The sequence below is a fragment of the Varanus komodoensis genome, unplaced genomic scaffold (assembly GCF_004798865.1).
Source record: "Varanus komodoensis strain SLA01 unplaced genomic scaffold, ASM479886v1 scaffold4, whole genome shotgun sequence".
NCBI lineage: Eukaryota > Metazoa > Chordata > Lepidosauria > Squamata > Varanidae > Varanus > Varanus komodoensis.
This window is the reverse complement of record NW_025335941.1, coordinates 16,338,485-16,366,323: the sequence shown is the minus strand read 5'-3', so window position 1 is coordinate 16,366,323 and position 27,839 is coordinate 16,338,485. Positions and strand designations below refer to the sequence as shown.

The window sequence follows — 27,839 nt, the reverse complement described above, 5'->3', positions numbered from 1 at the left end:
TTCCGCGTCCAATCGGCGGAGAAGGCTGCGATGTTGTCACCTGACTGTAGGTCGATCGGCGCGGCGTCTGCAGAAGCCACGGCCCCGAGCGAGGGGGGTTCGAGCGGCTAACGCTCGCCTGAAGGGCTCCGGCTGGGCCAGAGGCGGTGAGCGAACGGGGCCCTCTCGCGCGGACGGAGCGGGGCCCATAGGCGGCGGGAGGGTAGCGGACGCGGGAGAGAGAGAGAGAGAGAGAGAGAGAGCACACGAGAGCGCAGGCGCATAACTGGCGGGAGGGTTCCCTGGAGCCCGCTGTCCCCCTCCTTGCGTGAGGAAAAGGACTGAGGGGTCGGCTGATCGCTCGTGGAACAGCCGAAGTATTTGCGGCCGGGGGTTGGTAGCGCGCAGGAAAGCGGGGGCTTTGGGGAGGACGGAGGATGGAGTAATAGGGGCGTCCGAGGGTCAGGCTTTTAAAGAGCCTTCGCTGGGGTGCTGGTGCCTCGCGGGAGAACATGTCATTTTTCCTACGCGCGGCTGTGTGTGAGCATTTCGGGGCAGAGATCGCTTCCAACGACTTCGCCATTCTAGCGCTAAAGGAGCCTCTGGTGCCTGGGCCCGAGGGGGGCGGGGTGTGCTGCCAGCCCTGTCGGCTTGATCGTGGAGGGGAGTTCGCTGTAAAACCCTGTGGCTATAGGCTCTGAGGAGGAGGCATGGGTGCTCCTGGATGGGCAGTCAGCGGGACAAAGCAGTGAGCACTCCATTGCATTATAACCAGGGTGTTTGTGCAGGTTACCATGTCCAAAGCAAAGCACACTTACTGTGAGTAAGCAGTTGGACAGTGAATTCATGTTGGAGTGAACTTGAGGGATAATGGTTGTAAACACCACATTTTCAAACAGCCACACTTTATGGGGACATCAAGCAACTTGGGACAAGTGGGGGGGGGGTGTTTCCTAAGAACAAGTGGAGCGCCGAGGTGTGTTTCAAGTGATGAAACAAGTAGCAAAGAGGTGGGGCTTTCAGATCCAGCTTTCAGATCGGACAGGTGATTATAGTAAATTAAGAAGACAGTGAGAGCTAGATAGATCCTTTATGTACTTTTTCTTAAGAGAGATCTGTTATGGCTTTATTAATTGTAGTAATGTATCACTTGTATTCGACATGAAGCTTAAATAAGTTCTCCAAGAGGTTGCTTAGGTCATGAAAAATTCCCCAAGTAGAGTAATAAGTTGTACCTACTTTTCTTTTTCCGTCTTCTGCATTTTTCTTGGCAATGTGACAGCATTATCTTGCTCTGCCACAGTAGTCAAGCACCCAACTTTGTTTCATATCACTCATGTTTTTTCATGTTAGAATTTGTGTGAGCAATGGGGCTGCCAAAGATATAGCCTAACGTTCCTTGTATCAGCAGATAACAAGATTTTAGAAAGAAATCTAAAGCCTTATTTTCAGATCTCATTAGAGAACAACTAAAGATATCTCTTTGAAGTCTATGTAAACCTGAGTTTAGTGAGCTTTCAGAAGCAAAATGAAAGATTGTGTTAGTGCAGGGTTTGTACCAAAGGTTGGTATTGGCTACAGAATCAGCAATTGATGAACAGCAGAGCCATGACTGATCTCTGTGGAACTGAAGAAATGATCTGGGCCATTGACTTACATGCTCCTGAGTGGTAAGGGTTATGGTGAACTTTGCTTTAGGGCAAAAGAGTAATTTTGTCTTTCCTAAAAGAAGCAGTGGTAGGACTTTTTCTAAAAAAACAAAACAACTCTCTCTGAACCTCACTATATTGGGTCATTTCCAGCTGATTTGCAGTATTCCATTTTGCATAAGTTAATGTATGTGATGGCTTCTTGGCTCCAGGGATTTCTGAGTGAGGTATTCCAATCCGGCTTCAGGTCTGATTATGTAGTAGAGACTGCATGGTTTAATTTGGTGAGCAATCACTAGGAACTGAACATAAGGGAGGGTGTTGTTAGTTCTGCTAAACCTTTCAGCAGTTTTTCGCACCATCAGTGATGGTATCTTCTGTGACATCTGGCTCAGATGGGCCTGGGAGTCACTGTTATGTGGTGTCTGGTCCTTCTTAATGGGGTGACCTCAGAAGGTGGCACTAGGCGAGGTCTGTCTGATACTGTGACCATTGCCTTGTGTTGTTACTCAGGCATCCATTTTATTTCCCATGCTATCTTACATATGTATGAAACCACTGGGAGAGATTGTCAAGGATTTTGGGATGCTGGCCACCAATATGCTGATGATACACAACTTTATTTCTTTCATTTGGAATCCAGAGAAGCTCTTCTGGTTCAAAATTGGTGCCTGATGTTGGTAGTGGACTGAATGAAGACAAACTGAAGCTTACTTCAGGCAAAACAGAAATACTTTTGATTGGTTGAAAGGAATTTTGAGGAATAAATATTCTGCTCATGCTGGATGGGTTAACACTCTTCCTGAAGATTCAGGCACACAGTTTGATCATGTTAATGGATTTGGCCCTGAACTTGGATTTCCAGGACTTGGCAATGGTAAAGAGTATATTTACACAAAGAGGCTTTTGGGGCAACTGCACCTGCTCCTAAAGATGTCAGATCTGACCATCATTGTGTATGCATTAATTTAGACTAGTGTAACCCACTGTACAAGGGGCTCCCTTTGGAAATGGTTCAGAAATTTCATTTGGTCCAGACTGTTCTTTGGAATGAGTTACAGGAAAAGCATCACTGGTTACAAGCATGTTTCCAGGCAGAACTGAAAGTGCTGGTTATGACCGGTAAATACCTATATGACTTGGGAATGTCTGTCTGAGCAGGAGGCTGAAAATAATTGAGTATGGAAATCTCCACTCATTCAACTTGAAATCAGCCACAGGGAGGAGGGGTACACATGGTGAGGAAAGTTTTAATTTGTAGGAGGAGGTTTCCTAAACCTTCATTAACTAAGGAAGAAAGCCTTGCTGTTAAATCCTATGCGTGTCTATCTAGTCAGAAATAAACTGGCTTGATTCCCAGTTAGCATGGAGAATGTGGTGGGATTCAGAGATAATCTAATTTGTGATGACACAGAACTTACTGTCACTGTAAACTAGAAAGCAGGACCATTTTTAGCTTTTCAGAATTTCAGCTTTTTAGAATTTCCCAGATCTTATCTCTGCATGTAACATTTCTTCTAAATTGTTCTCTTTTATATTTATTTATTTATTTAAAACATATATACTGTCACCGCATGCCTCGGCATCACAACAGAATTATAGTGGAAGGGTCGCAGTTTAAGAATATAATGTTTTGGTAGGAAAGGAAACAAGATGTGTATAAAAGAAAAGCACAAACACCTCCCAAACTAATATTTAGTTACTAATGGTACAAACCTATGCATGTTTATATGTATGTAAACCCCACTGAGTTCAAGAGTGTTTGTTTATTTATTGATATTATTTACATATATGATTGCTGAGGGCTTCCTTCACAAGTAAGTTTGTGTAAGAGTTCAGCTTTATTTAGTGGTACATTTCTGCTGTTCCTTTTGATGTGGCAATACTCATTTGCTTGTTCTTAAACGTAACTGTAAGTTAAGTATGTTTCTTGAAACTGCCAAACATTTACATGTACCATTAGATTATCAAGTTTCAGGTCCTATGAGAGTTGGATTGGGACCTCTTTTTCATGTAAAATACATTGAAATGAATAAATCTTTGTTCTTGATCTTGAAAATATTAGTTAATGGTTAGGATAAAGCTGCTCACAAACGAATTTCACAGAATTTGAATTATAATTGATACATTTCTTTTAAAGCTAAGATTTAGGATAATTTTGGTTTTGGGGTTAATCTTTAAAAGTCTAGAATAAGTTGTGGCAGTTAAGTTTGGTCACATTTCCACTAAGTACCATTAGAACTGCCTAGTGTAAAAATATCCTTCTAATATCCTAGGTTAAACTTAGTTTAGTTAATAAAACCTTGAGCATGAGTTTAATAGTTCTCTTACTGCTAAATGAAGAATGTAGTCTCTCTTGTTCTCAGGTACCTGGAATGCACTTGTGCATTCTACTTTTAAAATGGTGGGGGAAAGTTTCTATACACAGCTGTTTTTGAAAGGAACATAGGTAAGTAGGGTAGGATTCCCAAAAGATACATGTATAAACTCTTCTCATGAAGGAATGGAGTCCCGTGTCTTTAAGTGGAAGGCAAGAGTGGCATGTCTGTTACATGTAAAGCAACGAAAGGGTAAATGTGGTATATTTGCTGCGAGAAATCATTTTTATAGCATGGAAAATGCCAACATTTCTAGCAGGACAGTTATTTGATAGGCATGTTTTTATTTTTTATTCTTCCAATTAATACTTAAAAGCAAATGGCTAAATATTTTAAGACCACTTATACATAAAATGTATTTATTTTTAATTATTGCATTTATATCCTGCGTTTCCTCAAAGTGCTCAAAATGGTATTTCTCCCACCTCTACCATCATTTTTCCTCACAACAGCCCTATAAAGTAAGTTAACAATGACTGGTCCAGCCAGCTTCATGCCTTAGTGGGAAGTTGAACCTAGTCTTAGTCAATTTGTTAGTGAACTTAACCACATGTCTTGGTTATGGTACATAGTTGCTTCAGATTAAAATAGGTTATGGTGCCTATTACTTTTTCAACTTTCAGCTTAAACTTCCCATTTTGCCAGGTACTTATGGACAATACTCAGTATTATTGTTGCATTTACAGAATTGATGTAGCGCTAGCTTAAGTGAGCTCCAGTGCAAAACCAATAGTATGTGCTGTTGTGATGGACTTCTCCTGGAAAGTCTGTTGTGCCAGCATATGTAATTGGTATTATGTCAGATGCTGCTTACAGTAGCTCTAAATCAGTGACTTAAGTGGAACTGCCCTGTATCTTCAGACTGTATTTATGACACTTTGTCCCCATTTTATCGAAGGAGCTCAGAGCAGCACCAGTAGTTCTTCCCTCCATTCTTCATTTATCTTGTACTCACAATGACAATGAGATAATTTAGGCTTAGTCCTAAGGTCACCAAGAAAACTTCAAGGCTGAAACTGGGTTTCCCCCGCCATACTCTTAATAACTATATTGCAGGCTCTTCTTAATGTGGAGAATCCATCTAGGTTAATGGAGGACATGCACATTAAGTAAATAAATAAAGATGTAGTTCATCCCTTAAGAAATGAGTTGGCCAGATCCCATGGAAATTGTAAGAATGGACTATGTTTATTAAATTTAAAATTATACATAAAATACTTGCTCTATATATAGCTAAAAAAGAAGATACAGCTACAGAGTTTTAGATTTGAAATGGTTTGCCATATTAATGAAATGTTTTTAAATGGAATATATTAATACAAAAACACTTAGTAAACTTAAGAAAAGTTGTTCATGTTCAGTGCTGGCTAAGGTGCTGTAGAGTCCAAGTCTCTTATTTTTCAGTAAAATGCTGCTTCATGCAATGTCAGCACAACATAATGAATCAGCAGCTCTTAACTAAGGCGAGCACTCAAGTGAAGCATCTCTGTGTGTCTATAAAAGGAAAGGTGGTTGGGTGGAGTTAGATATGCAACTGTCCTTTAAAAGCCACTGGTAGTTGTTTATCAGAACTTTAAAGCAGACAGTTTCCTTTAAGAAAGAAATTCACTATTGGGATAGTGGGTTGTAAACAAAAGCAATTAATTTTAGATTCAGTTTTTCAAACCAACTGTTTTAAGCATGTGCCACTTCTTATAGTTTCAGTGATACAGAATTGCCTTCATTTGGTAGTTTAGTTAACACTGCAATAGTTACTGCTTGAGATTGTACAGCAGCATATCACTGTGAATGTTTTCTTGTTTTCATAGAAACAGCATCAGACAGTAGTTTCCTGGGCGTTAGTATACGACACACTGTTAACAGTAGTCATCCTATTGTACTCCCTGGCCTTTGGCCATATTGAGATGTTAAAAGGTCAAAAGCTTAATCAGCGATTGCATTCATCAATATTCTTCTGGTTTCCATGATTTATAATTAGATATACTATACTGATTGGATGCCCTACAGTTGCAGAATGTAAATACTGTGGAATGTAGAAATCTTTGTGAAAACCAATATATGCTTAAATGTATACAAATAACCAACTTCACATCTTCACCTGAAATTATCTTTTCTCTCAGTTGAGTCCCTATATCTTTTCTATCCCAGATATAACTTACTGAAGAGTCTTGGGAGATTAATTATATTGAATCCAAAGAACTAATATCCTCACAGTGAATTGCCACTGTATATCACAGGATCACACTGGTTACAGAAGCTGTTGAAAGTGGGCAAAGAGGGAATTTTCTGCAGTACATTGGCTGACAAGGAAGATCTACTATAAATTCCTGAAGCATATATAGAATGGATTTTACCCATTCAGTATGAGGCAAAAAACCTTATCAAAGTAATATTTCCCAGGTACTTCATTTTGCTTATTCTAATATAGTATTAATCAAGATCTACTACATAGTCATCATATGTTTCTCTGTCTTGCAACACTACAAGCCTATATATTATCTTAAAACACTAATCTTGACATTTTATTATGACTGAATACATAATTTACAGTTGAGGAAGCTTACTGCTCATTTTAATTTTGTTTTAAAAGACTTTCCAAGGAAACAGGGAAGTAACAGTTTGTATTATAAATTTGTAAATGTAAACTAGAATGCACGAATCCTAGTTCTTTTAAAACTTTTGTTAATTTTCTTTTTATATTTTAACTGTTTTGCTTAATTCAAGTCATCAAATGCTAACTTGGAGGTCTCACATTACCTAACAAACATACACAATGCAAAAACAGAAAGCTAAGTATCACTGTTTTTGTGACTTGAGATAGGGTTGGATAAAAAAGTGCAGAAAAAAGTAGCGAACATACTTAGATTTGGGATGTAGAAAAGCAGTTAATATAGTTGACATTTACTGCACATGGAGCAGTGGAGGATTCAACAGTTTGAAGTAGAAAATGGCTCAATTCACATGACATGACAAACCCACCCTGAAAAGAAGCCACAGTGGGATGGTTGTTTTGTGAAGTAGCCATGATTAGTCTGCCAGATAATTGTGACCACTTTGCTCTCTTCTTCCCCCATTCCTCCAAACAGTATTCCAGGTGACACTTTGAGGAGGAACGAGTCTGATTCCAGTTTTCCACATCTGTCAGAAAGTACCTGTAGCACAAATATGGCTTGTGCCCTGAAGCACAATGGGGAGATATTTCCAGCTCAGCTGGGGCAACATACAGAGTGGCTACAGCAAGAGGGCAGCAGACAGCCTCTGTATGTTGTCCCTACTAAGACTGGAAGTTTCTTTTTGTTGTGCTTCAGGGCAGGAGCTTATTTGCACTGGGAGAGGGGTCCTTATTTATCCCCATTGTGCAAACAGAGCTCCTGCCCTGAAGTGTAGTGGAGAGAATGAGATTGGCATCCCCGCTTCTGAACCAGAAGTACCAGGAGGCAGAGGTTCCTGATCCTTTTGGAGGTGCAGCTCAAGGACAGGGCAGCATTGCTGACCAGACTGTCTGCTCCTGTCAGGGATGACTACTCTTAGGCAGGAGGTAAGATGGAATAGGGCTGCCTGATGTGCTTAATGGTCTCACTTGAGAACAGGGAAGCACCACCAGGCAGTTCTTTGGTTTTGGCCTCCCGTCCAAGAGGTCTGCTTTTATGCAGAGGATGGAATGAGATCGTTGTGCTCAATCCAGTTTTACAACTTGAGGAAAGGGCAGTGCCATCAAGCAGATTGGGAAGCCCACTTCCTTCTGCTAAAGAGTAGACCTCTTAAACAAGCAGTGGAGGTAGTCAGTCTCCTTGGTACCACTGCCCTTCCTCTGAGCAGTGTTGGTGAGCAGATCTGGTGCCCCTGCCAAACAGTTCACTATCTCCTGCCTGCAGGATCTATTCTTGGATGGCAATAGGTGGAGGTGTCCAAGCCACTAAGCGGCAATGCCTGATTCTCAAGGTAGTGCCACCAACTGAATTGAGCACTGCCTCCTGCTTTGGAAGGAGATGAGATGAGGTGGGATGCCTGAGCAGGGCAGCACCGCAGAACAGATTGCCAGCTCATAGCTATCCTTGCTATTGACTCAAGAGGAGACCTCTCCAGAAACCCATCCAGCACCTTGTTAACAGAGGTGTGGGTCCCATCCATTATTGCCAGCATTTTGTGAGATCTGTTTTCAAGCTGCCAGCACAGGTGGACACTCCACACTGACATGGACATTTTGGCGGCTACTGGCAGCTGCTTGCTACCCTCACTAAGAGGTTTGCTGACTGTTGGCGATCACTCACGGTGGATGTTTCAGAAAACCAACCATGGGTGACAACGACATTAAGCATCCCATGGGCACTGAAGGGTATTTTGGTCAAAAGAAAACAATCACCCTGGTGAACTGTTCCCTCTTCACATGACAACCCACCTACAGTAATAAACAAAGTTGTGTTAGAATAGTAGTTGAGTTGGAAGGGGACCACAAGACCATTAAGTCCAACCCCCTACTCCACTTCCACATTTGGTCACCCATCTGGCTGCAGGACTAACCTTTCTACCTTAGCAAAGGTTACTTGACATGCTAGCCTGATGTATAGCTATGTAGGGCTGTCTAAATTGGGGCAGTGGCTTTGCTGAGGGTACTGTACCCTATGCCCTTGATAGAAGACTGTATCTAAACAACCTGAATGTTTTGTCTGAACGTGAGGGAGAACACCTGGGTGGGATATTTTCTGAAAGCCCAAATTTGTGATAGCATGGAAAATTAGAAGATACATGGTATAAAGGGGTATTGCCTAATATGCTACATATGAGTGCTGGTTTAGATATTTTCATCTGTGATTTATCCAGACTTCCTGAATAAATATATTGCCTCATTTATCTCCAGTTGCTTTTTCCACATCTTTTTATGGCTCCTGAGAGTTGATACCTTTTAATGTGCATTTTTTCTTTTCTCTTATGCACTGTACACTATGTGTACAGTTTGTAATCTATAATTGAAATTTCTGTATGATCTAAAAGGACTGTTCCCAAAGTTGATTATGCTTGTTTTCTTAAGTAGATATCTGTTTTTTTACTTCTTTTTGTAACCTTTATTGCTTCTTACATGTTTGAGTCCATAGATTTAAAGGAATATCCATTATGCTTTATTTGTTTATAAATCTGTTTTGTTAAAGTTACACTGATAGATTGATTTGGCAACAGGGTTGCACAATTTGCCATACATAAGCAAAATTTATTTAGCTAGAGTGATTCACAAGGAAGCAATGACTCAGCTTGACTAAAAATTCAAGTTTGGCTTCACAGCAAAATTAGTGGCATGGGGACAGGAGACTTCAGATCTAACTTGTAAACTGAACACATTTTGATGGAGGCAAGTGATAGGAAACTGGTGGGTGGTAGGCAGCCATGGCTGCACTGTGTGTTTAAAAATCACTTATTTAAATGAATTCAAGAATAGCAAGAGATCTAGCACATGAAATAGACATACTAGCTATAACTTTTTCAGACTGAAGTGAAGGCATAACTGAGCAGAAAACACACCTGTATTCAGTGGAACAAAAATAATATAGCTTGTTTGCTAGAAATATTTTTTGTGTTGAAAACCTCCTCCCTTAATTGGACTGTCATAGCAGTTACTTTCAATGTATTGCAATTCCAACATTCAAAGATTATCTGGTAATTCATAGTTGAATTGTGATTTGAATTTGGGAATTCCTGGCCGAAGGATACACCCTTACTGTAGAATCTTTTTCTATTATTTAAAGATGTTATTACTGTAGCAACAGTTTCAGCACTGAAACAAATCCTATAGTTCAGAGGTACTCCATTTCAGAAAGAGAACAAAACATAATGGTACTGCTCACTCCATCTGAAGAGGCCAAAATATTATCTTAATTTGTTGTTTGAGATAAATCATGGCAGAGGAGCCAGCAACTCATGAGTCAGATGCAACCTGCAGAGAGTTCCAACTAGCCTCTTACAATCCTGACCTTTCTTGAGTTACCTCATTGGAGGTGAGAAAATAATGCCTTCTTACAGAGCCCAGCATGGAAATAAAGGAAGCTGCTACTGGAAGAAGAGATCAGTGAGCTTCTTTGTTGTGATTCCATGCTGTGCTATGAGAAAGGGAAACCTTTCAGAAAAGGAAAGCATATGACAGAGAGGTGTGTGGGAGGGGGAAATGTTATGAGTAGGGTTAAGGGGGGGGGTGAATGAGGGAAAGTGGGAAGAGGTGGATGGGTGGGAAATGGCAGAGGGAGGAACAAGCTTTGCCACCTTCCTCAATCTGGTGGCCTTCAGATATTTTGGATTATAGGTGTCACCATTCCTGAATAATTGCCATGCTGGCTGGGGATGCTGGGAGTTGAAGTTTATCTGGAGGGTACCTGTGTGGGGCTTTGGTATGGCAGAAATGGGATGGGGGAATTTGACCTGTCCTTCTGCTGTTATGTTGTTCTCAACCAGTTTTCACCCTTTTAAAAATGATTCTCTACCCATATATTAATTACCTACATTGCCACCCTGATGCAGATAATTGTGTAGGAAAAAATGTATGCACTGTGGAAGATTTACTCACCTCAGGAGTTTGCTTCTTTTTCTAACACATGCCACCCTCTGTGCTTAAAAAATTCATTCCTAGATTAATTTCTGAAAAAGAGTTTGCTGTATAACAGTTACATGATTTCTTTTCTCTTACATAGTTGAGTAAAAGAAAAAATGCCTTCCCAATAAAAGATTTTAGAGATGTTACATAGTTCTCTTCCATTGAATGTTGCAAAGGTTGCTAAATACTATATTATTTTTATGATTTAAATGTATGGCCCAATCCTGGAGTAAAATAAATGACACTGTTAAGGATATGCATAAGGGCATTGACCCTCTCACCCCACCCCTAAAACCATGTCTGGTTCCTTCCTTCTCTTGATGATGTAGCTCTAGAGGTGAGTGGCAACTTTTGCACCAGCTGAAACTTGTCAACAGTAATCAAAGGCAGCCCATATAGGACAAGTTACAGCAATATACTAGAAATTAGAAAGGGGCTTACCAAATCTAAACTGGAGAAAGATGGTGACAACATTCCTACTAGGTGGAGTTAGCCAAAAAGATTCCTTCTATCAACAACACAAACCTGAGCTGAAAATTCTGCTTTTGAAATGCTTTTCAAATGAATTCTAGTCGAGATGGTAGAAAGTTAGTGGTTAAAATCAACTTTACCACTGAATATAACATTCAGATATACTGGTAAGCATGTCAAATACTTTAGTAGCAGATCATTATCTGAAAGCAGATCTAGAACATCATTACCAAAATGAAGATTTCTGTATTAAGTGATCTGTCTTGCAAGTTTTATCAGTGTGTTCACTCTGCCACCCCTGTTGTTTTCTTTAGGTCAGTTTTTCTCGAGTTGGTAATACAAGCCATATATGTTTTGTGCAGGGAATTTGTTCAGTACCACAGACAATAGCTGATTTGTGAAATTATGTGCATCCCCCATTCCCCACTCCCAATAATATTTATCTAGCTAATTTATATCCCACACCTTCAATATAAAATTATGTTCCAAGGGTTACTAACAAAGTATTAAAAACAAAAATGCAATAAAAACAAAATAAAGCATACCAGTTAATGCAACCTACTAAAACAGCAACACTCCATTCAGACAGTAAAATTAAAACTGCTGTAATTTTAAAATGCTAATGTTAATAGCTTTAAATGCTTGGGAAAAAGAAATATTTGTGCCTGGCACCTAAATAGTGATAATGAGAATAGTGGGCCTAGCCAACTTGCATGTCTGTGAAATGTGTCTATTACCTTTTGACAACTTTGCTTTATGGTGACAGTATCTTCGAAGATGTGTGTGTGAATTTATTTCATTTTGTAATATTCTGTATTAAGAACAGAGCAATTCAGTGGTCCCTGGAAAAGCACCTCAGGGTCCATAGGATTGTTCAGAGTTCTCCTCTTGATGCTGTAGACTGGAGACTTGCTTTTTTATTTCCCTCCCCTGTCCCCACTTGCAGCCTTTGCTGAAAGAACCATGGTGGCTGCTTCTGAGGTCACCAGTGTAGTCTTGGAGGAAGGCAAAGGGGGCATTCAAGTGGGTGCAGAGAATATAGGAATTCCTATACCTCTCTAGCCCCCTGCAACATACCCTCCCTAGATGAGGGGGCATTTAAAGTGGCAAAAATCACATCTGTTGCCCTTCTTACTCTGCCAGCAACATGGCATTGGGTATGTGGACACCTGCAAGATCTAAATCTTCCTTCTAAGGGTATAGAGCAATAAAAACGGTAATAATGAATGCATTGTATTGTAGTATAACCTTTAGCAAAGTTGACTTTATCCATCAGAATGTATGCCATAATAAATGTGGCCTCAATCTGTTTTTATTAATTATTGCATTTTTCTTTTGCATATCTCAGGTGTGAAAACTAGAAGCATGTTCTCCTCTGAGATCTTTATCAACACTTGTGATACAGAATGTCTTTAAGCGAAAGAAACAATGTTGTTTTTGCATATGAGTCCTCAGTACACAGTGCCAATGTTCTGCTTAGTCTTGATGAACAGAGAAAGCAAGATCTTTTTTGTGATGTTACCATCTTAGTGGAAGATCAGCGATTTCGGGCCCATCGCTCTGTCCTTGCAGCCTGCAGCATCTATTTCCATTCAAGAATTGTGGGTCAGTTGGAACCAGATCTTATTATTATTTTACCTGAAGAGGTAAGATCCTCTGCTGTTTTAACCCACTGCACTCCTTCCCATGAAGGCCATCATATCTGCTGATATTTGTCATAAATTTTACTCTTCAGAGTATTATGGATGCTACCATTAGCACTAGTAATTATCACATATTCCTGCTAGCTTTCCAGAATACCATATGTGCTTCTTAATACATACATCTTTTTCAGTAAATGGCAGTCTGCTTTTCCTACTGAACTAAGAAAGGTTTATACCACCAGTGCCTTTTCCCACTAATGACATTTACACATACATAATTACTATTGATATCTTTAGCATCTGAGTTGATAAGTAAAAGCTAAAGTGAAACATCTGTAATTCCAAAACTACCATGTAATCTATAATAACCACAATTGCATTTATTCTGAAACTCACAAAAAGAACTTCTCATGGTATGTATTTCTTTTATCTGCACTTCCTCTAATTGTTTAGACTCAGTTTTCATTATTGTCTCTCCTTGGTATACAGCTTTCTTCCTCTTGCTGTAAAAGGAGAACAAGTTTTAATATACAGAATTCCTTTAATACATGTAACTATTTTTAGCATATTGCATCCTGTTGCAGAGTCATTTGTCACAATAGCTTTTTTATTTTTGCTAATACTTTAAGGGCATATGAACAAAACTGGATTGTTTGCTCATGTTTTCTTTTATATGCCAGCACCCTGCTCCACAAGATGCATAATTAGAGAAAGCAGTAGAAGTGCTTCAGTGAAGCTAACAGTATAATTGTGCTTACACTACCCTGTAACATCATTGCTTTACATCTTGTGGGCTATGTTGGAGCTACTTACTGTGTTTTCTCACTCTGTCTCCCATGGTTTTCTGTGAATTAGGCTGCATAGAGCAAAGATAAAACCAGGGAGTAATGTCAGGGCAACCTGCATTCATAGCCATTGGCCAGGGTAGGCATGGTTGTACTCTGGCCAAGGCCCAATCCCTAGGAGTGAACCACTTTCAAGAGCCCCTTATTATTGTTCCTTCACTTCACCATTGCTATCTGGGCTCCTTATTATAGCCCAGACAATGGTGATGGTGAAAAGAAGGAACAGTAGATGCTGCTGCCTACCTGCTTACTGGTTCCCTGCCTGTCAGCTAAGGATGCGGTGGTAACAGTGAAAAAGGGTAGGATCAGTAGCAGCCAGTGGCAGTGAGAAGTTAGAGGAAGGGGTTGAGAACATCTTGCCCAAGCGGCTTCAGAAACCTGGAGCCAGCACTGCCTGTTCGTGTTCTCTCTCTCTCTCTCTCCCCCTCTCCCCCCCTCTCCCTATATGCACTTCTTAACATACGGTAGTATGTATACTACTTTATGCAAAATGTATTTACTTAAGCTTTAAATTATTAGGGTATGATATAAAGACATTTAATACATGAAGTCTTCTGGTCATATATGTTGCCATCCTGAGATGTTGGTATGAGATGAGATAGAAATTCCCCAAACAAACAAATAAAAATTTATATTTTGAGAGGCTGTGCCTTCCATCTCATGCTGGTTTTGCATCCCTGAAGAAAGACACATTGAGGCACTCATCTTACATCATCTCCATTAAGATTCTACACTCCAGTAAGAGGTAGATGTAATAACTCTAGTTTAAGGAGTACTACCAGTTACATCACTGGTTAATTAACACCCCCCCCCAAAAAAAAAAAGACTTTCCTTTCAGTATGAACAGTTGCATCTATCACTGCTGGTTGAAGGATCAAAGAAATATATGCGGTCTCCTTGGTCTGGAAAATAAGGAGTTGGGAGTCTCCACTTTTCTGATTTCTCCACCTCATGTTTCTCTTGTAGCCACTTTAAAGGTTGTTATTGCCTGCTGTCCTTCCAGTCCTTGTAGGCATAGCTAATTGAAGTGCAGCATAGGATTTTTGGTGTCAAAGGAAGTATCCACTAGACGTTACCAGAAGAAGCCCTTCTACCGCCATTGCTACAATGACTGGCCAGAGTAATTGACCATCACTTCCTACCCAGTCTTCTGACTGAGGTTTCTTGTCTCCTAGAAATCGCTTGTCCATTTCCTTTCTACTTTCCTTCCTGTTTTTCTTTCTCTCTGTTAGGCAGTCTTCTGATTGCTTTCCTCTCAAGATTTTGCAGTCATTCCTGACTTGGCTTTTCCTTCCTTCTTGCATTCCCCCCACATTGTGCTACTGCTCTGGCTTTTCAACTCTGGCTTGGCCCCTCCCTTTCTGGTCTGTTTCTTGGCGAGCTAATGAATCCCAGCATTTTCCCACAGTGACTCAACCTGGAAACTGCATGGACTAAATCTTAGGTTGCAGAGTTTCCCTTGCCTTCTTTCCCCCCTGCAAGCCCCCCATCTCTCCTGAACAGATCTGGTATGTAGGGAAAGGAGGAATTTGATCTGCCAGTGATGTCTGTTTTGCTGGCAGAAGGACACCCTTCTTATCTTTCTTAGCATTTGCATCCTAGCATTTTCTGTCATAAGTTTGGCTAGCCCATTTGTGTTGAGAAAAGTGCTTCATCACAAGAATTACTTGATATTAAAAAAGGTCTATGCTAGACAAGCCAACACCAGCAGTTTTAATCATAACTAGTTAACTTTGCTAGGTAGGAGGGATTTGTATTGGTGAGTGTGTTTGTGTGCATGCACATGCATATATGTCTTTTGGAGGGTGCAAGTTAAGCATACATTTCTTCTCTCTCCACGTTGTCCTCACAGGTTACACTAAAAGGATTTGATCCTTTGCTTCAGTTTGCATACACTTCCAAACTCATTCTAGACAAAGACAATGTGTCAGAAGTTTGCAAGTGTGCTGAGTTTTTGGGAGTACATGACATTGAAGAATCTTGTTTTCAATTTCTCAAATTCAAATTTCTGGACCATAAACCAGGTCAGCAGGAATACACAAAAAAGAAATGTTGTAGACCATGCTGTCCGAAAGAGGACCAGAAAATAAGTGTTGCTGATGATGCGGATTTAGAAATAGATGAAGTGGATGAAGCACAGCAGAATGAATGCATTCAAAACCCCCAATTGAGGGCTTGCAAAAATGAACAAAATTCAGATGTATCTCTTCTGCAAAAAAAACAAACATGTGAGTCTGTATCAGAAAAGGGTCAAGTCTTAGAATCCCTGTGTCCTAAATATAGGAAGTATTTGGGGAGTGACAAAGTCCCTGTTGTGGAGTCCAACTCCAGTATTAAAGAAGTTCAGGTAACAGCTGCTCCATCCATTCATCAGACTGAATCAAATACTAATGGTGCTGTACGAACATCCCTTGAATGTGCAGCTGCGCATCCAGTTTCAAAATGTGAAGACGCTCAGGTAGAAATGGAAGAGGATGGCAAAGAGGTGTTCTTCAAAGAGACGGCTTCTGAGTTCCAAAGTATTGAAAGTTCTGTGGAGAAGACAGATCCTGCTTTCTCCCCCAGTAGCTCATCTGTTGCCACTCATGGAGGTTATGCTGCTCCTTACATAAATGTATATGATCAATATTGCAATTTGACTTTGAGTGGCATGCAGAACAGCGCAGAGGTAACTGGGAAAAATGCCATTGTTACAGAACCTGGAAATTGCAAGCCAATCAACGAAAGCACTGAAGAGGTCCCACCCTTGAAATCTCACTTGTGTGACAGAGAAAATGTGAACAATACTTCACCTTGCAATCGTAGCAGTGTGGAACGAGAGATAGCAGAACAACTGGCAAAAGGGTTTTGGAGTGATGTTTACAACACAGATACAGCATGTCAAGTCAACTTGTCTCCTGCTTCAGCTAAAGAATTTTCAGACCAAGGTTGTTCAGAAAAGAAAACTGAATGTCCTTGGTTAGGTATAAGGATCAGTGACAGTCCTGAGCATGGCCCTCAAAGAACTTTTACTACTTTGAATCCTGTCAGTTGCCCTTTCATGAGTAACCTCAGTACTGAACACAGTACTGAGATCAACAGCAGTGATTGTGTTCCTGAGCAACAACCAGAACAATGCCCTTATACGTGTGTGATAAATTTGGAAGATGATTCTGAAACGGATACAGAGGGAGATAGTGAACCATGTTCTGCCAGAGAACAGGAATGTGAGGTAAGATGTTCCAAGTATCACTTTGTATTTCTTTGAAGATGCATGCCTTATTTCAAAGCTTGTTTCAATTTCTTCCTCAAAAGTTGGAAAGAAAGTTTCCAATCATTCCCTCAAAGTAGACAAAACTTAAACTGAATGATAGTTAGTCTAACTTACATTGTAGTCTTAAATCTTAAACATATTTATTTCGAAGTCAATTCTTTTAAAAACTAATTGGTCATTACATAATTTATACACTATTCAAGTTAAAATAGCTGCCTATAGAATTGCAGTAAGATTTAAAAGATGAAAAATGGAGGGTGAGATGGAAGAAACTAACTGCAGGCTAAAATGGGTTTTACATGCACACTACAGGGCAACTAAGAACACTTCTAAGATAATCACCAGGATAACATTTCAACAGCCAAAATATGTTAAAAACAGTATTGCTTCCCTGGATAAAATGTCAGCTTTACATTGTTTCTGTTCCTTCTTGAAACATTTGTGTTAAACATTTGCCTTCAGCAAATTTAAATTTCTTCCCACACACCATACAAAATAATACCATTTAAAAATGTTTTCAACCTTTTCATGTATGGACTGCTTTATAAGGGCTCTCCTTGAAAATATCAATGTGGTCAAAATATAACCACTTTTGAGAGAGCTTTATTATATATGGTATATGGGAAATTCGAATCCGTAGTTAGTGCCCATAATCAGTGAGGCACACTATGAGGCTATAGTGTACCTGCCATCATTGCATTCACTAACTTAAACTGAGTGGCAAATCAGGGAATTCAAGATTTAACAAAGAAAAAAAATATATAGGAGAACCAAAAGACTATTCTAAATAGAACCTGGTTTGCTCCTGTTTATATCCAGATAAAAGGGAAACTCAGGAAAAAGAAAAAAAAAGTGTGGTTATATCCTGGTAAGGCAGCTAGTGCCCATTCCAAGAAAGAGATGGTATGTAATTTAAGCATGACTTACATGGGATCCCAATGTTCAGGTGGGATCCAATGGTGCCCTTGTGCTAGTGCGATGGAAAGCTAACACAACTGGAAACTAGCCCAGAAGGCAACTCTGCTGTGGAACCTGCTTCCCTCCTCCTGACATGTGGAAGTGCTAATTTGAGTTAGTTTCTGTGGTTGGGGTATGAAATGTTAGCTTCCTGCTGTGCTAGTAGTTATTCCCATAGTAAAATGTGACTAATGCTAGGGACTGCCCACCAAGCCATCAAGTTTCCAAGTTTGGAAATTCCTGCTGTTCTTAAATTGTTCCATTAATTTAAGAATTAAGAATTAATTTGATACTTAAATTCTCATGTGCCTCATTTTTTGTTAAATGTTCAGAATAAGTATGACAGAAACATACTTGTACAAAATTTCCTCACTATGTCAGACTTTGGTGGATAAGTCACTTATTTCCATGGACTATTTCAATTAATAGTGTAAGCAAGTTTAGTGATTGACTGCTTTTTCTGTTTGCAATTTGAATTGTAGTAGCTGTATTTCAAACCTTGTGATTGTCCATACTAATTATGAATGATAGGTGCACTTCTTTGAAAAATTGTGAGATGAGCAAATTTCTTCATGGGCTAAAATTAGATTTACCTTCCAGGTAAAGCTGCCATTTAATCCACAGAAGATAACTTCACTTTCTAGAAATGACTTTCAATCATTTCTGAAAATGCACAAATTAACACCAGAAGAGCTGGATTGTATCCATGATATTAGAAGGCGAAGTAAAAATAGAATTGCAGCACAGCGCTGTCGTAAGCGAAAACTAGACTGCATACAAAACCTTGAGTCGGAAATAGAGAAACTGGTATGTATGGTGGCCTTTTTAAAAGAATGCTCATTTGGGATTATTTTTTTACCATAATCCTTAATTTCTTTAATGGTGATTGTAATTCAGTTGGTAGTGGTGGCTGGTCTTTTTCAGCATTCTCAAATTTGCTTCACCCACTATTGTTGACAGTCTGGCATGGCACAAGGAAATGGCAGTGCAGAATGGCTCACTTCAGAAGTTAGCTGTTAACCTCAGTAGGAATAGCTAGAGACAAATTCTCTGTGCTTCAGTTCCTCCTGTCAAGCTAACTCAATACTAGCTAGAGCAGTATCCTCAGTATAATCATCTTTGCAACCCTGTTTTTCGCTCTCCTTGCTTCACTTTGTCTGCTTTCTGCTAAATCCTGAAGTGGGGCTTTGTGTTTTCCAGAGGTTGTTGATCTGCAGCTTCCATCAGTCCTCACAATTGGCCATTCCAGTTAGTTACAAATCAGCAACTTCCGAGGGGTCACATATTCATTCCTTCTCTGTGTTAAACAGTGTCAGAACATAAGTATAGAGATAAATATGGTAGTAATGATCAATTTATACACTTGCTCTGGAGGCTTCATTTGTAGCTGAAATAGTGCCCCAGTTACATATGTTGCATCTAGAAAGAGTGCAATTATTTACTTTGCAATTCCTGATGATCACTGTTGCAGCCATCTGTCATTGTTCAATATTTTTCTGGCTTGTACCTGTTTTAATAGCAAACATTTAAGAAGACTTTTATTTATATTATTCTGAACTGCTTAATATATTAAAATCCCATAGAGAGTCATATATAAATATTAAAATCACATTTAAAATACATTATTTAAAGCAATTACAGTTCTTTGTCATGGCCTCTGTGCATCACACATATGGGTGCTGCGCCTGCGCAGTGCCTTTGGCCGGAAGATTGCAAGCTAATGGTTTTTGGCGGGAAAAGCTCCGCTCCCCCTCCCCCATAGCCTATAAAGAGCGGAGCGTCCGCCATTTTGTTCGGTCTTTGTGACCGCTGTTCGCTGTGCCTCATGCCGCTTTCACTCTCGCTCTGACTGTTGCTCGTCTAGCCTGTTCTTCTTCTTGATTGTTCCCCCAGTTGTTATAGCCCCAGTATTTCTTCTAGTTCTTGTTAGTTCCTATACTACTTATAGTTCTTGTAGTTTTCTCTATCGTTCTACCTTTCTTTCGATCTTCTATCTAAAACAAAAACAAAAAAAAACAAAAATATATACTTACCCTCTGTGCTATCTCCCTTTTTTCTCTTTCTTGCGATGGCGCAGCGAGCGGCTTTCTGCAAATGCGCGGAATGCGGGTCAAAAATGTCTCCAACCGACCCGCATGACCTATGCCTCCTCTGCTTGGGGGAGGGGCATAGGACTGATAAATGCTCTCACTGCCTGGCCTTCTCTAAGCAGGCCAGGAAGAATCGTGAGAATCGCCTCTGGAGGCTCCTATGGGATCGGGCTCTCATGCAGTCCGACCCGCTTGTTGCTGCTCCGAAGCCTGGCTCCGCTTCAGTGGCTCCACCCTCATGCCCTTCAGACGAAGGCGCATCTGCTACAGTGGTTCTGCCTGCTTCTTCCAAGAAGAAGCACGAGAAGCGCAAGCATGCTGAACCTGACAAATCGGCAGGCCATAAGAAGGCCAGGAAGGAGAAAGCCCTAAACCTTCCAAGAAATCGAAGGATCCAGAATGTCCTCAACACCGGGACTCGGATTCGACGGCCTCCTCAGTACCAGCGGCACTTACCGTACCGACTCCACCCGACCTGGTGCTTCAGGAGGCTATGAGGGTTACCCCTCAAGGGTCCCCTCGCCATGTGGCTGACCTTCCTGCTGGGCCTCTTCCAACTCTGCAAAGAGGCTCAATTTCTGATGGGGAAATTCAGGACTCCCCCCCTAGGGCTAGGTCGCCCACACCTATGCCTGCAGCCACAATGGAGGCGGGTGTGGAGATGTCCCCGCCTAGGAGCCGGAGGAGTCGCTCCATGGAGCAGCGCTCAGAGGGATGGCGCCGTTCATACTATCACGCCTGGGGCGATCCACTCTCCGTTGGGTACTATTCTGCTCCTAGGGGTCGGTCTTTGCCACTGTCCTGCAACCGACCGCAGTCTTCGGGCCTGAGGCGTGCATCCCCGATACCTCCTCGGGATGGAAGTAGCCTCTCCTTCTCCCCGGCAGAGTCCTCTTCATCGGCTCCCCCGTATTACGGTGCTGACTCCGACGATTCGGAGGTCGATTCAACCTCCCCTGACATCACTGTGACCTCCCAGGGCCCTGCGTCACTGGATGAATTGCATGTCTCCTTCGCGGAGCTGATGTCCTGGCTTGTCCAGTCCCTCGACATCGACACCATCCAGCGTCTGGGACCGACTACCGACAATTTTTATGACGTCGTCCTCGGAGAACAGTCCACATTGGTCGTCCAGCCCTGGGACTTTCCCTCTCACCCTCAACCCACGTCTTGGAGGTACGAATCCATGTATCGGGTTCGGGAGGAGGATATCCCCTTCCTCCTCCACCACCCCAAGCCGAACTCAGTCGTGGTGGAGTCCTCCCAGGGCAGAGAGGCGAGAGGTCACACTGCACCAAGGGATAAGGAGGGTCAAAAGATCGACTCACTGGCCAGGCGAGTCTATGCTGTTTCAGGCCTGAGGCTGCGTATCTCCAATTACGAGGCGACGTTGGCAAGGTATCAATACTTCATAATGCAATGCCTCCGCAACATCGCCTCGACCCTCCAGTGGGTTCGGCGTTTCCTCTTCATTTCTTCCTTCTGTACCATCAGATTCAAGGATTGACCTGTCGAATCTGACAGCCTTTCATTCTGATATCCAACACATCCTTGATTCTGCTTTGAAGCCGTCCACATGGAAGTCCTACGCGGCTAAATGGAGACGATTTTCTACCTTTGCCGAGTCTCATTAGTTCTCTCCATTTACATCATTGATACATCAAATCCTTCAGTTCCTATTAGAACTGCACCATTCTGGATTAAAACCGTCTTCAGTTGAAGTGTATACGGCAGCGATAGCCTACCATCGTGGCTTAGTTGACGGATCACCCATCTTCTCTCAACCTACTGTTAAGAGGTTTCTTAAGGGACTTCATAATCTTAATCCATCAATCAGACCAGTAATGCCTACCTGGAGTCTCTCTGTTGTTCTGCAAGCGCTTACGAGAGCTCCATTCGAACCATTGGCAACAGTCGATTTGTGTCTGGTTTCATGGAAGACAGTGTTTCTTGTTGCGGTCACTTCAGCCTGAAGGGCCAGTGAGATCTGTGCTCTTCGTATAGACCCTCCTTACCTGAATTTTCACAGAGAAAAGGTTGTTTTGCACCTTGACCCATCTTTTCTTCCTAAGGTGGCTACACGTTTTCATATGGGACAGGATATTATCTTACCTGCCTTTTTTCCGTCACCGTTGACTCTGTTAGAAAGATCCTTGCACTCACTTGACGTTCGGCGCTGCTTAGCCTTCTACAGATCGAGGACTGAATCTATTCGACGTTCAAATAGACTATTCATTAAATATTCCACCAGAGATCAAGGCGATCCAGTCACTCCGCAGAGACTTTCCAAGTGGATAGTCCATACTATAACCTTATCCTATCAACTGGCTAAGATTGATTTACCTACAGCCCCTCAAAGTCATTCGACTAGGGCTGTTGCAGCCTCATCTGCCTTTGCATCGGGGGTCCCGATTGATGATGTATGCCAAGCTGCTACTTGGGCGAACCCTTGCACTTTCGCCAGACATTATCGTCTAGATGTTCGGGCTCAGCAGGATTGCTCCTTTGGCAGAGACGTTCTTTCATCTATTCTTCATTGAGGGCACCTCCCCTCCTCCTTTTATGGTAAGCTTGTTAATCTACCCATACGTGTGATGCACAGAGGCCACGACGAAGAAAAGCAGGTTGCTTACCTGTAACTGATGTTCTTCGAGTGGCCATCTGTGCAGTCACACAACCCACCCACCGGCCCTGCTCGGTGTCGGTGAGTGGATATATCGTCGGTACCAAAAGTTTTCCCTTTTTTTCATGGTACCGATCTTTTTTCCTATCTCATACTTGCACATTATTTCCACATGGGGGCGTACTTTCGGTCGTCAAAGACAACTAAATGGCGGACGCTCCACTCTTTATAGGCTATGGGGGAGGGGGAACGGAGCTTTTCCTGCCAAAAACCATTAGCTGGCAATCTTCCGGCCAAAGGCACTGTGCAGGCGCAGCACCCATATGTGTGACTGCACAGATGGCCACTCGAAGAACATCAGTTACAGGTAAGCAACCTGCTTTTGTGAAAATAGAACAGAGCAATTCAAGGAGCAGTAGGATAAGGCAGGATAAAATTAGTTACAGTGTATTAAAAGCCAGAGAAAACCTGGGTAAACAAGTACATTTTCATGAGGCATTTGAAAATTACTGCATTTTCTGCTTCCCAAACTGCACAGAAAGGGTTTTGTAGATGGTGGGTGCCACCAATGAGAAGGCCTACCATTGAGTTATTATATAGCTACCTTGTGTTGGAATGAGCGGCAAAACTTGCTATGAAGATCTTAGTCTTATTATGTGTTCTTATTAGTATTATGCAAATATATCATGAAAGATTAATTTTGATTATGCATCATTACATTTTTGGAGTTTCAGTTCATTGTTGTCTGGCAAGTAGTGTCAGTACCTTCTATTACCTTCCTGGGGTACCACTTAAATCTGTTAGCAATCTGATTATTGGTTGCTGTGATCATTTAAGTCATAATAATGCCAGTTTTTTAATTTATAACAGACCTGCCTGTACCAGGTGTTTGCCCAGTGTTTCCATTGATATTTCCAAATATTGCCGTGTGTGGCTTGATACTGGATGTATAAATGGATTGAAAATTTTTGGAACTTGTCAAATCAGAGGCTATTTTGAGGGAAAGCATAATTTTCTAGCCACAATTTACCCATAAATTGTCCTTGGTAACCTCAGCAAATACTGACATTGGAATTTAATTATTCAAGAAGACCAGAGCAGATGCACCAGGGTACATATTCGGCTGTGTCAAGTGGCAGCTGCACTGTTTTGGAAATAAGTGTAAGATGACTGCACAGCTTCTTCCTGAAGTAACAGATAGTATGTTCTGTTCTTGACTACAGCCCCATATGTAGCCTGCTAATACTTAATATGCCCCTCAAAGCATACGGTATCCATATAGTCTGCGTCCTATTCCTGATAGGGAAAATGGCTGGAAATCACCTTAGATTTTATATTTTGAATTAACCAGGAACCAAGTGGTCAGATATTCGAGCTTATTAAGATGCATTTTTGTAATTAGATTATTACCTTCTGGAGGCAAAGGTCCCTGCTCTGTGTCAGGTAGAATACTAATGTTGGTGTGAGTCCATAGCCAGAAATACAGAAATTTATCACTAAACGTTATTGAAGGGCAATAGTTCATCACTGTGTAGCCATATGTCCACTCCTGTTCAAGACACTGGGCAAGATAATACAGTGATTGGAAAGATGATTGCATCAGTATAGTGGCATAAACTATATTTGTCTTTTCATTTAATGCAGCTACATTATATATAGTGCTGTAGGAGGTGTTTGTAGTCTTCCAAATCATCACACATTGGAACTTAAGCCTCCATGGCTCACCTCTAAAATAGTGGAGTCACTGGACAGAGTTCTCTCTTGTATTCTGTTATGATCTCCTATAAAATACCTTCTTGTGCCAGGTTTTCACAAGCATGACTGGTGGTCTTGGTGGCTGTTCGCAGTTGCTGTCATTTGTGGAAGAAATGCAGGCAAAACTAGGTCATCTTTCAAAAGTATTGTTCCTTGGGTTGGCTCACTTATGACACCTGGGTTTTAAGACTGTAAGGTTATTTGTGACGGCTGAGCTTCAGGGATGGGGTTGGCAACTAATGGGAAAAAGTGAAAGCTGTTCAGTAAGAGGATACTACTGACTATAAAGTTTAGAAAAAAGTACTGAGCTTGGAATGGATTTGTTTTCTTACAGCAAACTGAAAAAGAGAACTTACTGAAGGAGAAAGATCACATCTTGTCAACCCTGGTTGAAACAAAGCAGAATCTGACAGGACTTTGCCAGCAAGTATGTAAGGAAGCAGCACTGAGTACAGAGCAAATACAGATTCTTGCAAAATACTCCACCTCTGATTGTCCACTTTCATTTTTGATCCCAGAAGGGGAACAGCCAGCTCATTCTGATATTTCTGCAATACCATTGTGTGTTGAATTATCTGCAGGTCTTTCTGTATCAGCTAATGAACAGAGTTCCAGTTATCAGCATATAAAAGGAGCATGTGATACAGGATATGATCAAGCACAAGAATTGTACCCAATTCCTGTAAGAATATCTGAGAAAACATTATGTTTGGAGCCATGTGTGCAGAGTGGTGGTGGTATAACAGATTTTTGTCAACAAATGACTGACAAATGCACTACAGATGAATAATTTTGTCAAATTCATCCTACAGGATTGTAGTATTAGTCATTATCTAAGAAGATAGAACCGTACAGTGCAGCTGTATTAATTTGTATGTAACTTTCCATCATCCTCAATCAAATTGAAATGTCATTATGGGCTTTTTTCTAATGACATATAAAAGATATGTCATCTTGGTAATTTGCCTTATTACAAAGCAGAAGGGAATTCTTGCCATTTAGAAATTTCAGGCTGCCAGTACCATGTGAAAAGAAAATAACTGGAACAAATCTTTCATCTGTTAAATTCTCTTACAATTCCAGCATAAGTGTGTTTAAAATAAATCTTAGAATAGAGCCTCAAGAATCCATAACTTCAAGAATGTTGGGTCACTGCATCAGAGACATACCCATTCTTGACACATTGTTGCCCTTCCATGGATTTCAAATACTTGAGGTTCTGCTTAATGTAACATGGTAATTTGTGCTTCTTCCTTAAAATGGCTATAAAGAAAATTAAAATGATCAAATGTTCTGGAAGGATTTCAACTTTTACTATTAATAGTGGGACCAGTTCAAAACTATTTGAAAACTATTCTTTTAAATGGATACATTTTATCAGTAAAGCTAACTGTAACTATTCATGATCAGTTTTCAATAACTTCATCTATTTAAAAAATGAGCCACTTTGATTCTTCAATAGTTTTGACTATTAAAATAAGCAAATAGAACATTTTACTGTAGGCTGTTCTGCATTGTATTAATTACAGAAAATCCTTATGAACTCTGTAATAGCATAACTGCTCTTAATAACAGAAGCTTTATCTACTGAACCTCAGACATTTTGCTGGTTTACAACATGTAAAAAAGCCAATGGAATTCTTCATTTCCTACCTCAGAACAGACATCAGTTTTTATATCTGTGTTTGGATTAATCACCTTTCTGTAACTATTTGCTTTGCAGGACTCTAGAGTAGTAAATCTGTCTGTAATATGCTAAGGTATTGGTTACCTTAACCATGATTTAGCCTATAAAGATAAGTTTGCATTTACATAATGTAATGCTAACATGTATGAACATTTGGCCAAATACATAATCTACACAGTACTTCTAACAACCAGCATGTATTACAAAAAGAAAAAAAAAACTACACTACCTCAGAGTGATTTCAAAATTGCTCAAAGCTGCAGTGATATTCACAAATACCTTTCACAGATTAGCATTATGAATTACACAGCTTACAGACTTTTGACTTCATTGTAGAAGTTCCTTTATAAATTCATGTGGTTTCATTTGCTTGTGTTGTGATAATTTCTCTTGTGATAATTTAGGGAAATTCTTAATAAGCATTTAGTCAGCATATTGGTGTTGCGTGCATTTAATAAGGCATTTATTCTTGAAGAGTGCGCATACATTTCTTTTTCAGGAGTCATATTCTTTGACTTTTTTCCTGATCCACCCCCTTTTTTTCTGACAAATCAGTTAGCAGTGCCAAATCTATTCAGGCATGTGATGTAAAAATGTATACCCTAAAGAAGTAGCTTAATTCTATTTTGAAAGGATGCAATATTGACACAGTTGCTTGTGAGACTAAATTGTAAGTGTCAACACATATATTCTAAACTATAGCTCAAGGGAACTGGATTTTCTAATTTTTTATGGGCTGGCTAGTGCTGAGGTTCAAAGGGACAATCTGGTTTAGGCTTCTGTCTCTCAACTTGATAAGCCATCTATAAATCATTGTCTACGAGAGAAGTGAAAAAAGCCTCTACTATATTTGTGCAGTTGGTTAATAAATGCAATGCCTGTGAATTAGATCTCCAGGTACAACTTACATTTTTATAGGAATTATTCAATATGCCTAGTTTATAATTTATAATTAGAGAGGGTGAGAATTGAGGTGACTTAATGCCTAATTGGCTACCTCCAGGAAAGTTTGTACAGTAATGTTTCAGGTTGCATGCAAACATTGAACAGATAAACCATCAACTCACAAATATTAGGAATGAATGTCAATGGCAATCTTATTATACAGGAATCTCAGGTAATTTTTTTTCCAGTTTCAGCCAAGAATATTCAGTTTTGAACATTGTAAAACATTTGCATCAAGGCATGTTAAAAGTAGTTTTAAATATTTGGGACAGTGTTAGGAGTCCCAACAATAAACAGCGTAAAGATTGTAAAAAAAGAGAACACCCCTACATTCGTTTCAATTGATTTTATATCTTTCATAGTCCAGTGTTTTCTAATGCAATAAAAACCACTATCCTTTCTATGAAAATCTTCATTTTTGTAAAGGTTTGGCATTGTAGAATTGATGCATACTGATTGATTCATTTACTACTACTAAAGCTGAACTCTGGAAATAACATTATTTATACAGTTTATATAATATATTAAAGCAGCAGGAAATATTACTGGATTGGAATAAAACTGCTAAGCTTACTTTCAAATAACACCTGTCTTAATCTTTATTATTTTCAAAAATAAATATCATTTGTTACTGCCTGGAATTTTGAAAGTTGCTTTTCACTTACAACTGTGAAAAACTATTATGCTTTGAATCATAAAACTTGAGTGAGGAACTAAACATCAGCAGTTCATGTCTGGAATTATTTTTGAATTTAAATTTTACAGTTAAAAACCCTTCATTTTCTTTGCTTCTGAAAAAATGTCTTCTAAGGGCTTCTTCACACAGGTACTTGGCTAAACATTTTGGGAAACTATAATTTTGGCTCTGTTAGTTATCTTACTCTTGTCTTGCATGGCTGCTTACAAACCACAGTTCTTTGGCATGTTTGAACTTGAATAACTATGGCTTGTTTATACAGTGGCTTGGAACAAGTCAGGATCAAATCA

General features: G+C 40.3%; 1 protein-coding gene across 3 annotated transcripts; it reads left to right on the top strand.

The window, feature by feature from the left end:
- BACH1 (BTB domain and CNC homolog 1) lies at positions 1-27,570 on the top strand. Of its 3 annotated transcripts, none has more exons than XM_044442171.1 (6): positions 1-146; positions 6,155-6,406; positions 12,403-12,700; positions 15,395-16,753; positions 18,353-18,559; positions 24,555-27,570. In XM_044442171.1, exons 3-6 carry the CDS (start codon positions 12,461-12,463, stop codon positions 25,008-25,010), a joined length of 2,262 nt encoding a protein of 753 aa, XP_044298106.1. In that variant the 5' UTR covers positions 1-146; positions 6,155-6,406; positions 12,403-12,460; the 3' UTR covers positions 25,011-27,570. The 3 variants fall into 3 exon arrangements, with proteins under 3 accessions (XP_044298106.1, XP_044298105.1, XP_044298107.1); XM_044442172.1 differs by having other exon boundaries at positions 27-146; positions 6,127-6,406; XM_044442170.1 differs by lacking the exon at positions 6,155-6,406.
- Positions 27,571-27,839: the final 269 nt, after the last annotated feature.